The 14,143-nt window shown below is 36.3% G+C and overlaps 1 protein-coding gene and 1 long non-coding RNA gene across 5 annotated transcripts in view; one reads left to right on the top strand and one right to left on the bottom strand.

Moving 5' to 3' along the window:
* Positions 1–3,673: 3,673 nt before the first annotated feature.
* The window catches only part of LOC144662705 (uncharacterized), a 23,992-nt gene continuing 13,522 nt past the window's right edge, over positions 3,674–14,143 (top strand). For 2 of the 4 annotated variants that reach the window (XM_078523572.1, XM_078523574.1), the window contains exons 1-11: positions 3,674–3,973; positions 6,092–6,517; positions 7,551–8,006; positions 8,538–8,957; positions 9,636–9,721; positions 10,188–10,277; positions 10,669–10,713; positions 10,975–11,101; positions 11,698–11,829; positions 11,912–11,978; positions 12,820–12,925. In XM_078523572.1, the coding sequence (XP_078379698.1) occupies positions 3,907–3,973; positions 6,092–6,517; positions 7,551–8,006; positions 8,538–8,957; positions 9,636–9,721; positions 10,188–10,277; positions 10,669–10,713; positions 10,975–11,101; positions 11,698–11,829; positions 11,912–11,978; positions 12,820–12,925 (2,022 nt within the window). In that variant the 5' untranslated portion in view covers positions 3,674–3,906. Of the gene's footprint in view, positions 3,974–6,091; positions 6,518–7,550; positions 8,007–8,537; positions 8,958–9,634; positions 9,722–10,187; positions 10,278–10,668; positions 10,714–10,974; positions 11,102–11,697; positions 11,830–11,911; positions 11,979–12,819; positions 12,926–14,143 lie in introns of all 4 variants that reach the window. The other 2 variants (XM_078523573.1, XM_078523575.1) reach the window with 2 other exon arrangements.
* Positions 9,428–11,071, bottom strand: LOC144662761 (uncharacterized). The gene is made up of 2 exons (XR_013572522.1): positions 10,895–11,071; positions 9,428–9,739 (listed from the first exon to the last, which is right to left on the bottom strand). It is a non-coding gene; the product is annotated as an uncharacterized LOC144662761 (long non-coding RNA).

Raw genomic sequence — 14,143 nt, 5'->3', positions numbered from 1 at the left:
TGTACGTCTAATTGATTCTGCTGTATACTGAACTCCGTTGTCATTGGTTACACGTGAATTATTTCTCATTCTGTAACATAACCGTAAACCCTAAAAGGTTTTCTTATTACCGTTTTTGTGTGTTTAGCCCTTATGGACTAATTGGGGACACAATTAAAATACCTAAAATACTATTAAAAATACCTAAAATACTAAAAATACCTAAAATACTATTAATCGCTGTTTCGTTTTAACATCCGCATGACTTAATTACAAGATTTCCACAAACCATAACACTCCATCAGTGATCAAATGATGCTGAACTACACCACTTTCTTGCCTAGAACTGAACATAAAATGTACAACTCTTGTGTAACAATGAGCAACAGCAATCCCAACCTTTCCCTTACCCACAACTGTTGAGGCAATCAAATATTACAGATATGTTGATTGATTACCAGCTATACTGCTGCTGTTCTTCCAGATGGCAGCATAGCTTTAAAAGTGATGCCAAAAGTACATATAAAACAAATGGGTAGCGTCAGTATGCCTGGCTATCTGTGAAACAACAACCACGCAGCCACATGTACATATTGTGTACCTATTACACCAAACGTGACTCCATTTGAAAAGAACGAGTTGCATCTGAGCTATAAAACTCTTGAAGTGCTATGCGCAGACATGATGAGAAGTTGTTTAACAATCTTACAACCTCTACCTCAAAAGAAGCTTAATTAAATATGTAGACTGTAGTACATCACTGATTATGCAATCTCTTTATAAACCTTCTATTATTTCCACTTTTATATAAACCTGATATCCTGGTCAAAAAATGTTTTGAAGCTTGAGTGATCTTGAGTTTGGCAGGCTTGAAATAAGTCTCACAGACAAATTATATAGCCGCTCCAAACATAAAACCCGTCTCGCTGGTACAACGAACGAAAAACGCACAAAATATTTCCTGAATTTGGAAAAAAAGACAAGCCTCGATCCACATAAGTTAATTTTGGGAGGGCCTGGCGAGAACCAACCCGAACTCTATCACTCAAAAGTATACCATAACAATAAATATACTACAGTAATTTTAAATGCACGGCTAGTACGACGACACTTGTGTTGGACAATTTATTTGGCCGATATTTCGACTAGTCAACTAGTCTTCTACAGGGCCAGAGCTGGAGTGAGATAAAACTTAACGGCTTCTAAAATTTAAATTAAAGTATATAAGTGGATAATACGTAACACGATAGCCATATAAGGAAAAAGCATAAAATACAGCGTCGAGGGTGTAATATATACGTATAAAGAAAATACACGCACTAATAATATATAAAAGATGAAAAAAATATAAAAAATAAAAATAAAAAATAAATAAAAATAAAAAATAATAATAAACTACTTTCATGAAAGTTAGCTTTAGTTTATTAGCTTTAGTTTATTATTATTTTTTATTTTTATTTATTTTTTATTTTTATTTTTTATATTTTTTTCATCTTTTATATATTATTAGTGCGTGTATTTTCTTTATACGTATATATTACACCCTCGACGCTGTATTTTATGCTTTTTCCTTATATGGCTATCGTGTTACGTATTATCCACTTATATACTTTAATTTAAATTTTAGGAGCCGTTAAGTTTTATCTCACTCCAGCTCTGGCCCTGTAGAAGACTAGTTGACTAGTCGAAATATCGGCCAAATAAATTGTCCAACACAAGTGTCGTCGTACTAGCCGTGCATTTAAAATTACTGTTTTATACACCTCGAGTGAGTTCTAGTACATGCATCTCCAAGCTACGTGAGATCCGACAACAATTGTGCCATAGTCTTCCTAACGTTGTGTGGCCCTCTGCATTTAATCGTCCCAAATAAATATACTGCTTCACTATTCACATGACACGTCCTATCAAAATTAACTACCAGATAAATTGTTCGACCCACTACGTACAGGCAAACCCGACAACTGGAGAACTAACCAGACTGCCATTACAGGTCATTCTTGTCCTACATCTGTTTTAATTATTAAAGCACGCAGGCTTAGTGCCAGTTAGGCTAGGGAACTATAAATCCTACATTACATTCAACTTGCATCTTCACGTGGGCACGCGACGTTACTGCCGCAAAGGCTGAACAACTGACTGAAGTTACAGATCATTTGACTTACGATAACTAACAGATACATGAATACAAATATAAACACCATAAAACCACCTTTTTGTGACGTGGGCTCCCTGCTAAAATATCTTTATTATTATTATTATTATTATTATTATTATTATTATTATTATTATTATTATTATTATTATTATTATTATTATTATTATTATTATTATTATAACAAATGAAAGTCATTAAACCAGCAACGCTTAGCAACCGCTCAAAAACAAATGCGGTTAGACGGAGGCCAGAAAAACCTGCAAAAAAACCCTGTGCAGGAAATCTGGATTGGAACGAAGGCTCAATCTCCAAGCGATTAGTAGCCCATTCTACGAGGTCTTAACAACAAGAAAAATAGAGCTGATCCTTCCAAAGAATGGCGTCTTGTTCGCTGGTAAGAAAATTATACAGTGCTCCAAATGCAAAGTACATTGCATAGGTATCAGCGATAGATATGGCACGTGAGCACAGACGGGCGGTCCAAAAAAGCCATCAACCAATGCAACATTGATCAACGCACCGCTGTTTTAGACCACTTCACTCTTCCTGGCCATTCAATTAACAACATAGAACTCATTCCCCTTTAACTAATCAACTCAAACAGAGACGACATTCGCAAAGCAAAAAAAGCTTTTTTAATTTCCAAGAGTAAGACTCTTGGATCCTATGGAATGAACAAACGTGACGAAAAAAAACGCGTTCTTTTTATGTTTTCATTTTTATATTAGCCTTTGTACACGTTTCGTCTTTCTATCTTTGTCAACCAATTATATACGGTATTTCATCTTTTTTTATAAGCATCATTTCAAATATTTTAACCTCCTGTTTTCATTTTTACCTTGCTTTTTGCAGACCCTGAAGAAGGTTAGTTTTGTCTAACCAAAATATTGGGCAATAAAATTATCCTTTTAGCTGTCCGATCAGCCTTGCATTTGGTTTTACTCACAGGACCATTAAAGTGCTAGATAATGCGACTTTGCATATGCATGCAAAGGCAGTCAAAACAACCGACGGGTTATTGGCGGCTTCAACGCGTTGGTGTACCCAACACAAAGACCCGGCCAATGCTAGAACCCAGACCCCTTGATTCGGCTCCCACAGTGAAACTAGGCAAAACGTCGAGTGAGTTGTATGTTGTACAAGTAACAGTACAGTTATTAAAGATTTTTATCCACAATAAAAGTTTTAAAACTGATAAAAAGTCGTGGTTTAATAATAAAAAAATGTTGCCTTTGGCATACTCGAATAAGACAAATTCCAGAAATACTTTTTATCGATTATGTATTTTTTTCTGTTCTTTCGTTATTTTGGTGACAGACTTCGGTGCTGTACTGTAAAAAAATTAATAAAACTATAAGTAAACTACACATTTTCCTACTACTGCTTCATTTGTTTATTTGACACAAAAGTATTTTCAATTTAGACTTCTGCTAAAAATAGTTATTCACTTGTTTAAGTAGCGTGAAATCTCGAATGTTCTGTGAAGAATAACATAATGTAATCAATTAAATAAAATAGCATCCACTGTAAATTTGTTCAGGCATGTTTAGTTTGTGTTATGAAGACTGTATGAACACAGTTCCTGCTATTTCTTAAGATCAGACAACCAGTTGAAGTTTACAAAACATTCATTATTCATACAAGCCGGCATGTGAAGACCATGAGTCAGGACTGAAGTTGCACTTCATGCTGATAAGTTTGGCGACCCGCCGGGTTTAACCCATCGAGCGAAGACTAACTTAATTAGTTTAACTCCATCTTGATCAGCGATGATGAAGGAAGCCGTGAGTGCCGTGTTCTTGATATTAGCCGTTTCCCAGACGTCATCACAACAAGGTAAAATTTGCCTAAGTTGGAATAAGAAATTGTTAGGAATTCAAATGTGACTTATGTGCGACAACAGTTGACATGCGCCTTTTGACAGCTGTTGCTTTGCCAACCAAGTCGGTTTAAGATAACAGTGTGCTAAAAACAACAGGCACAGACCTGTAGATCAACTATGCTAGTCGGGATCATTGATTTAAACTTCACTAGCTGACTAGTAAAACAGTTTTGGTCGGCTTGTAATGCAAAAAAGTCATGACACAAAAATCCTGTAAGTCATGTTGTTAACGTGTTAACTTAGTGAATAGTTCTGCGAGTTGGTAAAAAAACTTTGACAAGAGTACTTTACTCAGTAATAATATTCTTTTGGGCGTCGTAAATATTATAGATCATGGAATTATAAAGTAACACACACTAGAAAATTGTTAACATATATTTGCTAGCATATTGCACAAACATCGTTTCGGAAATTTACATTGCATTCAACTTAAAATTATTAATTCTATTCACACACTGAATCAACAGCTATCAATAATGCATGAAAAATCGATTTCGTTTCAAGTTTTCGTTAGCTTGCTCAGTTCTCCTTAGTTAATGGAAGTTATTTCTGGAACGTTCCCTCATAAAAGAGGATAAAATTTGTAAATGAGATCTTCTAATTAATGAAGATTTTAAAAAATTAAGAACGATAATAGCATCACAACTGTTTATACTGACACATCAGGCATAACGTTAACGACTTTTACGTGACTTTTACCAGTTGAACACATTTGAAACGAATTGCTTATTCTTCCTTTAAATCGCTTCTTCAGTGTCAAAGGACTTATAGGGCTGTGTGTCAATAAAGGTACTACTAGTCCGGCAAAGCCAGACAGAATGTTCCGCTTCTCTTAATTTCGACTAATTAACAAACTACTGGACCATGCTGTGCAGCTCTTCACCACTGACTGAACATTATGGTTGCCAAAAACAGTAATCGTGTTTTGGTTTGACAAAACTACCACTGTCAACAGAGTTAATTTCCATTAGTATTTTGAGCTTTTCTGTTCCGGTTTGCAATCGTTAGTTAGATAATATAATAGTTAGAGATACATAAAGTTGAAGACGGTTATTTGTTTTTCCATTGAGACTTTTGTTTTCACCCCTTGGTTAAACTCCATATGTATGTTAATGTTATGCTGCAAAAGTACAAAAACAAACCTAAAATATGCTGTGAACAAAATAACAGGGAATTAGAAGTCAATATAAAGTCGCAGCACGAGTTTCACTGATGTTTTCAACTCAGGCTTCAAAATATATATATATATTTTTAAAAATCAAACTTTTAATTAAAACTCGCAACGGTGAAAAAATTACTTCAGGCAAAAACCGATTTTTGCAGTGTGATTACGACACTGAAATCAATTGAAATGAAAATTAACCTATACCCTAGTCCTCCTTCTTCTTATTATTATTGTTATTATTATTGTTATTATTATTATTATTATTATTATTATTATTATTATTATTATTATTATTATTATTATTATTATTATTATTATTATTATTATTATTATTATGGATCTTCTTACGGAGCATAAACCAGTAACTATCGATTTGCACCTGAACCTGTTTTGGGCTGTTTTCTTGGTTTCTGTTTTCTCCAATGCCACATTGTTGTCCTTCAACTCGGCCCTACGAGTGCGCCTCCATGTCTGTCAATTCCACGGCTTATTTAAATTCCCGGGCACTATAAGTTGTGTTAATCATAAATGCTTTTGACAGCTAAACTATTAACAATTCAGCCAGCAAGCGAAATAGCAACAGTAACAGCAGCCTCAAAAATACGATGAAAACATACTTTAATAAATTCCCTTTTAAAGCGTATAAATAACAACATTGATTCGTCATTTTTGTAGAATTCTTCGCTTCTGTACGTGTTTTTTTTTTTTTCATTTTAATCTTTGGCGCGAAGTGACATGGGCATTCTTTTCTCTTTTGTTTTTGATCCTTTGGGCATGCGGTATCAAAAATCCAATCTGCACTGACTTTCCCAAAGACACCTTGGAAATTGATAGTTGTTGTACGTAATTGAAACTAACATATCCTCTCTTGGAACTAATTGTTTTTTTCTGCCGCTAAATGCTTTAGATGGTTGTTCACCTGGATGGGTCTCTTATGGCACATCTTGTTATTATGTGGAGACCAATGATACTCAGAAGCTTACATTTATGGCGGCAAACAAATGGTGCAAAAAGTGGGAGGGTTCTTTTTTAACAAGTGTGCTGAGGCAAAGCGAAAATGATTTTCTGGTACAGCTCATCAGCAAAATAAACCTTCGACGGAACGAAACGTTTTACATTGGGCTTACAACAAAAATAAAAGATGGTACATACGAATGGGAGGACGGTGAGCCTTATAACTACACAAACTGGTACAACAACAGCAACAGACAGGAACTACCGAACGGTAATCGACAAAGTTGCGCTTATTACAATCATCTACACCAGTGGAAGCTGGATGATGGGTGTACAACAAAGAGACTTTTTATCTGCAAACAGCCAAAATCAATATCAGGTACATACATATAATAAAACCTTGCACACCGACTTACGGTTAAGCCGGACACGAAACTGAAGAACTGAATCCGAAAATCGGGCGACCGATTTCGTGAACTGTTGAAGTTCCGAGACACAATATTTTTTGTTAGTTTGGATCGCGTTTGACATCAAAGCACTTTATTATCGAGCGCCTTGCAAGTAGCGACAGCAATCTTAAACAACTTGCGCCCAAAAAAACCGTCATTCTATTAAAATGTATATTCTTACAAAACAATCATAAAACATGCATGCAATTTAAAAAACAAGCAGGCTGCACTGATTAATCGTTTATAGTGTGTTCTTTTCACTTGCTCTTCTAGCGTAAAGAAGTAATGCTTTTAATGATAATAATAATAATAATAATAATAATAATAATAATAATAATAATGATAACAATAATTTTTTAATGAGACAATAACTTTATTTCACATACTCAATAAAAAATACACACTTCGATAAAAAGATAAAGAACTCAAAAACTAAAAACAGCTGGTGTCCTTACATAAAAAGTAAATAAAACATCTTTGTTTTAGCAAGAATGGCGTCTTAAAATAACTTCTAATACGTAAAAATGACTGGAATATAGAGCAAAGAGATGTTTCCTCTAGATAGCCTTTGTTCCAAGTTAATGATGATGATGATGATGATGATGATGATGATGATGATGATGATGATGACGACGACAACGATGTTTTGTTTTAGTAGGCGTGAAAAGGAGGGGGACGTGATCAATCTTTAATTCCCATAAGACTACTCATTACTACCAATGTTGTCCCGGGCAGGAAGGTAATCCCACTAGCGAAGTTCTGCTTGCTCTTATGAAGTTGGCTTGTGCAAGTTGCTCTTGTAAAGTTGGCTATCCTTGACTCTAGCGTAAGAAAAACCCAGTCTATTTGAAAAGGATAAAACTTGCACAACGGGAAGTAAAACTACGGTAGATCCTTTCTTGCATTGCATATTCTCTGTGTATTAATTTATGTAATACATTTTTCTTCTGCTAAATCTTTCAGTTGCTTGTTCGCCTGGATGGGTCCTAAACGGCACTTCCTGTTATTATGTGCAGGCCAATCTTACTCAGAAACGTAACTTTTCGGAGGCAAAAAAGTGGTGCAATGAATCGCAAGGTTCACTTCTAACAAGTGTGCTCAGCCAAAGGGAAAACAATTTTCTGGATGGCTTCATCAACGGAACAAACCTTCGTCCAAACGAAACGTTTTACATTGGCCTAAGAAAGCTAAATAACGGTAGTAGATTAGAGTGGGTGGACGGAGTGCCTTATAACTACACAAACTGGTACAACAACAGCAACCCGGAATTACGGTACAGTGAACAACAAAGGTGTGCTTACTACAATCATCTACACCAGTGGCAGCTGGATGGGTGTACAACAGAGAGACTTTATATCTGCAAACAGACACATTTAATGTCTGTGGTCAAATCAACGCCGTCAACGACAGTTAGTTCTGGTTAGTCTTTACTTTGTTATGTTGTGGATACGGTACTGACGAACCGAGTCAAAGCAATTTCACAAACCTCTCGTAATTTTAGCTGGAACATTCCACTCAACCTTAGCCTCCTTCTTCATTAAGTCTTGCTCAGTTGCCTCGTTATCGGTATGCTTTATATTAGTCACTATCAGAAACTTTTTATAAATTCCTCGTTTGAGTGGAGAAAAACGGAATTCTTACTGTTTTAATTTCAGTCTCAAGTGTCACAAGTTTTATCGATAGCAAAATCATCACCATGTTTTGTTTCTTTGTGCGTGAACCATCTGTATGAATGAAAGACTACTCGTTACTACCAGTTTTGTCCAGGACAGAAGATTAATCCTACGTACCTGTAAAGTTTTGCTCGTAAACCTATCCTTGACCCCAGCGTAGGAAATACCCGGTGTTCTTGTAAAGGATAAAAGATGTACAACATGCAGTAAAACTATGGTAGATCATTTCTTGTATTATTTATAATCATAAGTATTTTTCTTCTGCTAAATCTTTCAGTTGCTTGTTCGCCTGGATGGTTCCTAAACGGTACTTCCTGTTATTATGTGCAGACCAATCTTACTCAGAAGCGTAGCTTTTGGAACGCGCAAAAGTGGTGCAAAGATTTGAATAGTTCTTTCCTAACAAGTGTGCTGAGCCAAAGAGAAGACGATTTTCTGGATCACCTCATCAACGGAACAAACCTTCGGCCAAACGAAACGTTTTACATTGGACTAAGAACGTTCGATAAGGGTGTTAGATTAGGGTGGGTGCGTGGTGCGCCTTATAACTACACAAACTGGTACAACAACAGCAACCCAGAATTAGGGTACAGTAATCAACAAAGGTGTGCTTACTACAATCATCTACACCAGTGGCAGCTGGATGGGTGTACAACAGAGAGGCTTTTTATCTGCAAACAGACACTACCAATACCAGGTATAATATACTTTAAAAAACCTCCTGAAACATCGAAAGTATAGACGGAAAGAAACTCAGTTAAGACTCCAATTGAAGCACCAATGCACTGTCTACACAAACCTTTACACATGTTTAAAAATAATTGTTTACTACACACGGTTTAGTATTATTTTAAGTTCTTAACTAAACGAGTTTAGCTGGTGTGAACAGACTGGGTTGTATTATAAAAATCATTGCGCTCATCAGTAGCCGTTGAACTAACTGTAATCAAGGCAACCCTAGCCTCCTCCTTTAGTTTTCTCGTTATGGTATGCTTTATGCTAGTCAATAATAGAAACGTATTAATAATTATTCTTTATGAGTCAATATCAGAAACTTATTATTTATTAAACTTTTAGTGGAGATAAATGGTACTCATTCATCTGGAAACCCCACTGTGGTCACGAGAATAACAGATAAAAATAACACCAAATGTAAACATTTTATAATTGAGGCCTTCTTATTTTGTAATCATCACTCTTATGTTTTATTTTGACTGGTTTTGCTTCGGTAAAGTAAAGGGTCACAAGCTTGTTACAGTGATCTATTACTATTCCTTCTTGTCCTCGTTTTTCTTCATCATGTACTTCTTCTCTAGGCCTTGCTCTCGTTGTTGTTTTCGTTATGGTGAAGGTTGTTGTTTTCGTATTATTACAGGCTCCCCACCGAGCAAGAAAACGTCGAGTGTGAAGAGCACTTCAAAAGGGAACGGACAACCGACTATTTCAACCGCACGAGTAACAGTAAGCCATGTTGTAACTCTGAAAGATGAAAAAAGATTTTCGACTATTTAAGTCGCAAACATGTTAAAGCCTTCTGCAATGATTTGACAAGTCTGCTATCTTTACAGACTAGACCTAATGACAAAGACTGGACATAGTTGTAGTACAAATGCTGTATTTTTCTTTTACATCCAAACCATTGTAGCTGACAAGCTGAAAATTTCTTAGTTCTGACACAATAAGTGTTACACTTCCAATAGCTCTTGATAAACTTTGTAGATGAAAATAAATTAAATGCATCAATCGATAGTTTAACAAGTAAATAAGTACAAAAGAAAGAAAAGTAGGAAGAAAGGGTGTGAGAAGGAAATATCCTCATGATATCGTTCTCATTTTTTTAAGCTATCCATCTAATGTGAATAATGGTTGGACTGAATAAAACTTCGTTAATGTCTGTGTATAACTTTCGTTGGTCTTTTTTCATTAGCTGGACGAGATCGTACAAGAATTAAACAACGATCTGGATAAATTGGAAGGCGCCTCTTTTAATCAATCAGTTGCCAAGGAAAAGATGAATGTATGTATGCCATGGATAGAAGTTTGTCTCCACTTTTGTTTTCCAACAAATATAACACCGCAAAATTTTAAGGCGGTGGCAAACGAGGACACATTGTTTCTTGTGATGTTTTCTTAGGCGAGCAAACGAGGAAACATTTGTTACGGACACAAAACGTTTCTAAAAGAAATCAGAAACACGTTTTGTGTCTCGGACACAAATGTTGCGCGCGCAGGCTAACGGGGAAACGTTCATGTCAGCGACAATGTGTCCACAACATTGTGTCCTCTTTTTCCACCACCTTTACTGACGACAAATGACGCAAATAGATCAGCATAGAGGTGTTAACTTAGGCTTGCTACAGCAGACATAAAAATAAAAATGTTTAACCGGTGCTTTTGTTATTTTGCAGAAATTAGGAAAAGCTTTGGACAGTATGTTGAATTCTGGATCCCTGGTACAATAGTTTTCAGTTGTGTTTTTTTAATGTTCTATTTCAGTGTTAGTTAGTTAGTTAGTTAGTCAGTCAGTCAGTCAGTCAGTCAGTCAGTTAGTCAGTCAGTCAGTCAGTCAGTCAGTCAGTCAGTCAGTCAGTCACTCACTCACTCACTCACTCACTCACTTACATACTTACTTACATTTTTTGCTTTCTTGCTTGCTTACTTTTATAAGGTGCTGTGATTTTAAGTGCGATAATCAACTTTGTTGTCTGTTGTAGTCTGTGGATCACATTTCACAAGTAATTACAACGAGTGAAAGAATTGGAGAGTTGATGGTCAAAGGATTAAGAAAAGGACAAAACATTACTGAGCCAACAAGTGTCCAAATACAAACTGGCTCATTAGGTGAGCAGTTGATTGAGTATAAAAACAAAGTGCTTTTGGACGCTAAGATATAAGGTTTATATTGGCCAAGTTATTTTTTAATTGATTGATAATTTTGAAGAATAACACATGGCTTGAATCCGAAATCAAACATTTCAGTGCAAAAGCAGGCAGCAACAATAACAAATTTGCGGGATAATCGCGGGTAATCCCGAGCGGGCAGGCCCGAGTAGCCAATCACAAGGCAGGGTTAACCATATAACAATGTTCAGTCATAATTGATATAGTCAGTGTTTAGACACTGAATGTACTTACTAAAGCATCTGATTATAGAGTCAACGGAAAATATAGAGTGACCTAGAGCAACAGCTGGTATTAATTCATTGTTATTTTCAAGCAAACTATGTTAACTCAGTGTGTAGAAGCAGAGATTCTACATCATTATCTTTTTTTTCTTCCTATGAAAAAACTAAACACTCTTTAGAACGATTGTGTTTTTTTTTTTGTTGCTTTCAAAGAGCAAAATGCATTGGCCAAATCACCATTTTCTCTATCAGTATGACTAGGTTTTACGGGAAATTTATTTCTGATATTCACTTTTGCTTCTCCCTTTCTAGTCCTTGGAGTGGATGTATTACCTCCAATTCCATCAGTCAACAGTTCAGAATCAGTGTCTTTCCCAGAAGAAGGCAAACAGACCGGCAACATCAACCTGCCAGCTTCACTGATGTGGAGAGCACAACAAGAAGGTTATAATTTTAAACACTTGTGATTTTCCAGCGTACAGTAGATTCCTTCTCACTAATGAGTTGTTTTGTCTCATTTGTTTAGATGGTGTATCAATTTCCAATCTTCTGATTTCAAATGTCAGTGTTACAGCGGATCCTCAAAGCAGCAAGTAAGTCAACAACATCTTAGTGTCTGTGGTTCTGGCTCTGTGATACAGAGGAAACAGTAAATTGACAGAGCGTTTTTCAATTATGTCGTATAACCAAAACCAAAGTAATCACTCGGCGAATCACAAAGGAAAACAGATAATCTAGTGAGCCAATTAAACCTAGAAGCAATTACATGTAGACGTCGGAAATACGTTCCGTGAGCAAGTCGCGATTTGTTTTGGTTTTTTATACCTAATCTTACCTTTTTGGTAAGCTTCGGCGGCATAGCAGGCGAGTTTGGTCGAGCCATGGTTCGTATTTTAGCGGGACGCAGTCTCGCCAAAATACTCATGGCGAGCATTCAAATTCCAAATTCAGAATTTAGCGAAAGATTTGGGACCTCTGAGTCCATTGTTTCAGTCTGAATGTTTCAGTACTCGTCGGCAAACATGGCGCAGTTTGCGGGCGAGCTCAAATTTAGTTTTGGCGAGAAAGTTTTTACTCATTTTGCTACCGGTTAACACAAACTAAACTTTAAATTACGGGGTTCTGTTTTATTGGTAAAACCCTTTTTTCAATTCATCGTACGGTAACACTACTTCACTTGAAAGTGACCATGATATGGTGCCATATCAGGTCAGTGACTTGATATCGTAGGATATCAGGATAGCAGATTGCGCTTGCGAATTTGGGTACGGTAAATAATTTTCTTAGGCAGTGCGATGTAACACTGCGATATTAGCAAACAACTTTAACATCCGAAAACAACGTCATTCCCATGCCCATGGTAACATTTTAGCTATAGGTACATTTCATTCAAAATAACATTAAAATAATATATAGAAAATTTCCTTTCAACAGGGTTTTGAACTCAGGAATAATTTCAAGCACAATTCTTTTTAACAATGGAAGTAAATTTAAGAATTTAAGTGATCCCGTTGTGATAAATCTTCCATCAGTTATGAAGGTACGACTTATTATGTATCAAATATTAAACTACTCTTTAAAAAGCTACATTATATTCCGGTCCCCAGAATCCACAGCGCGTATTTTCGCACTGAGTGCCATTTCTTGCACGTACTGTCCCCCGGGGGGGGGGTACTCCCATATGTGGCCTATATAGGTATGTGCCGCCAGATAGGGTATGGTTTTTGAGGTTCTCGGTCCTTAAATAGGGTATCATTTTTGCTCCTTTTGGCAATGAGTTCCCGGTGTGATCCTTAGATAGGGTACCTAAATTCTATAAGCTAAAATAAACGCCCAGCTAAACCAAAAAAGGTATCTTAAAACTGAATTTTCTGTTCAGGTATTAGTAAAGCGATTTTATAGAGATTTGTGTCTTGCCGTGCGCGGTTAGCCGATATTTGGATGGTCATGGAACGCTTCTCCTCCCCTTGAATAGGGTGTCATTTTTCGGTTTTGGGCCTTAAAAAGGGTATCAATTTTCGCTTTCTTTATCCTTAAATAGGGTCAGGGTTTAAGAACCTTGGCGGCACACCCCTATCCGAAATTTATGGGAGTACCCCCCCCCCCCCCCCCGGGGTACTGTCCTTGCAATCAATCGCCAAATAAGGAAAAAGTAGGTCTGCAATGCGTTAGTGCACCAATTGGGAGAGTATTATGTTTTGGATTCAACTCTATCGAAGAACAGCAATCACTATCTAATAAGTTACAGTAGGGGAAAATGAGAAGATAGATGTACACATAACAAATGTTTTCTTAATCACATTACGGTCCCCCTTCATCACACGTCATACAGATATATAGCGCAACATATTTTCCCTTAATAAAAACAAACGTTCACTGGCTAAAAATATTAAAAACAATGAGCTTTCGGCTGTCGCTCTACAGCCTTCGACGGATAAAAAATTGAATTCAAAATGAATAAAATATATACAAGAAAGGTGTGATAAAAAGAAAATAATGAAAAACAAAAGCAAAGTAAAAATGTGCTAATTAAGAGGCTTTTTTTTAAAAAGAATGCAATATTGGCTTGGAATGGGCTTTGAGTTATTGTCAGCATGCTTAGTAGCAGAGGTGTGCCATGCTTCCAAAGTTTTTCTAATACGAAAAGAGCCTTTGTCAATTACACTAGAGTTTTCAAAGTCTATGCGATGGTCGAATGACCACGCATGTTTCGCAATGTTTGAGCCATTCGCACAGGTTTTTACATTCCTAATATGTT

Source organism: Oculina patagonica, chromosome 8 (assembly GCF_052425735.1).
Source record: "Oculina patagonica isolate OP01 chromosome 8, crgOcupat, whole genome shotgun sequence".
In the NCBI taxonomy this organism is placed as follows: domain Eukaryota; kingdom Metazoa; phylum Cnidaria; class Anthozoa; order Scleractinia; family Oculinidae; genus Oculina; species Oculina patagonica.
Note: the sequence above shows the minus strand (reverse complement) of the source record. Positions and strands in the feature narration are given on the sequence as shown.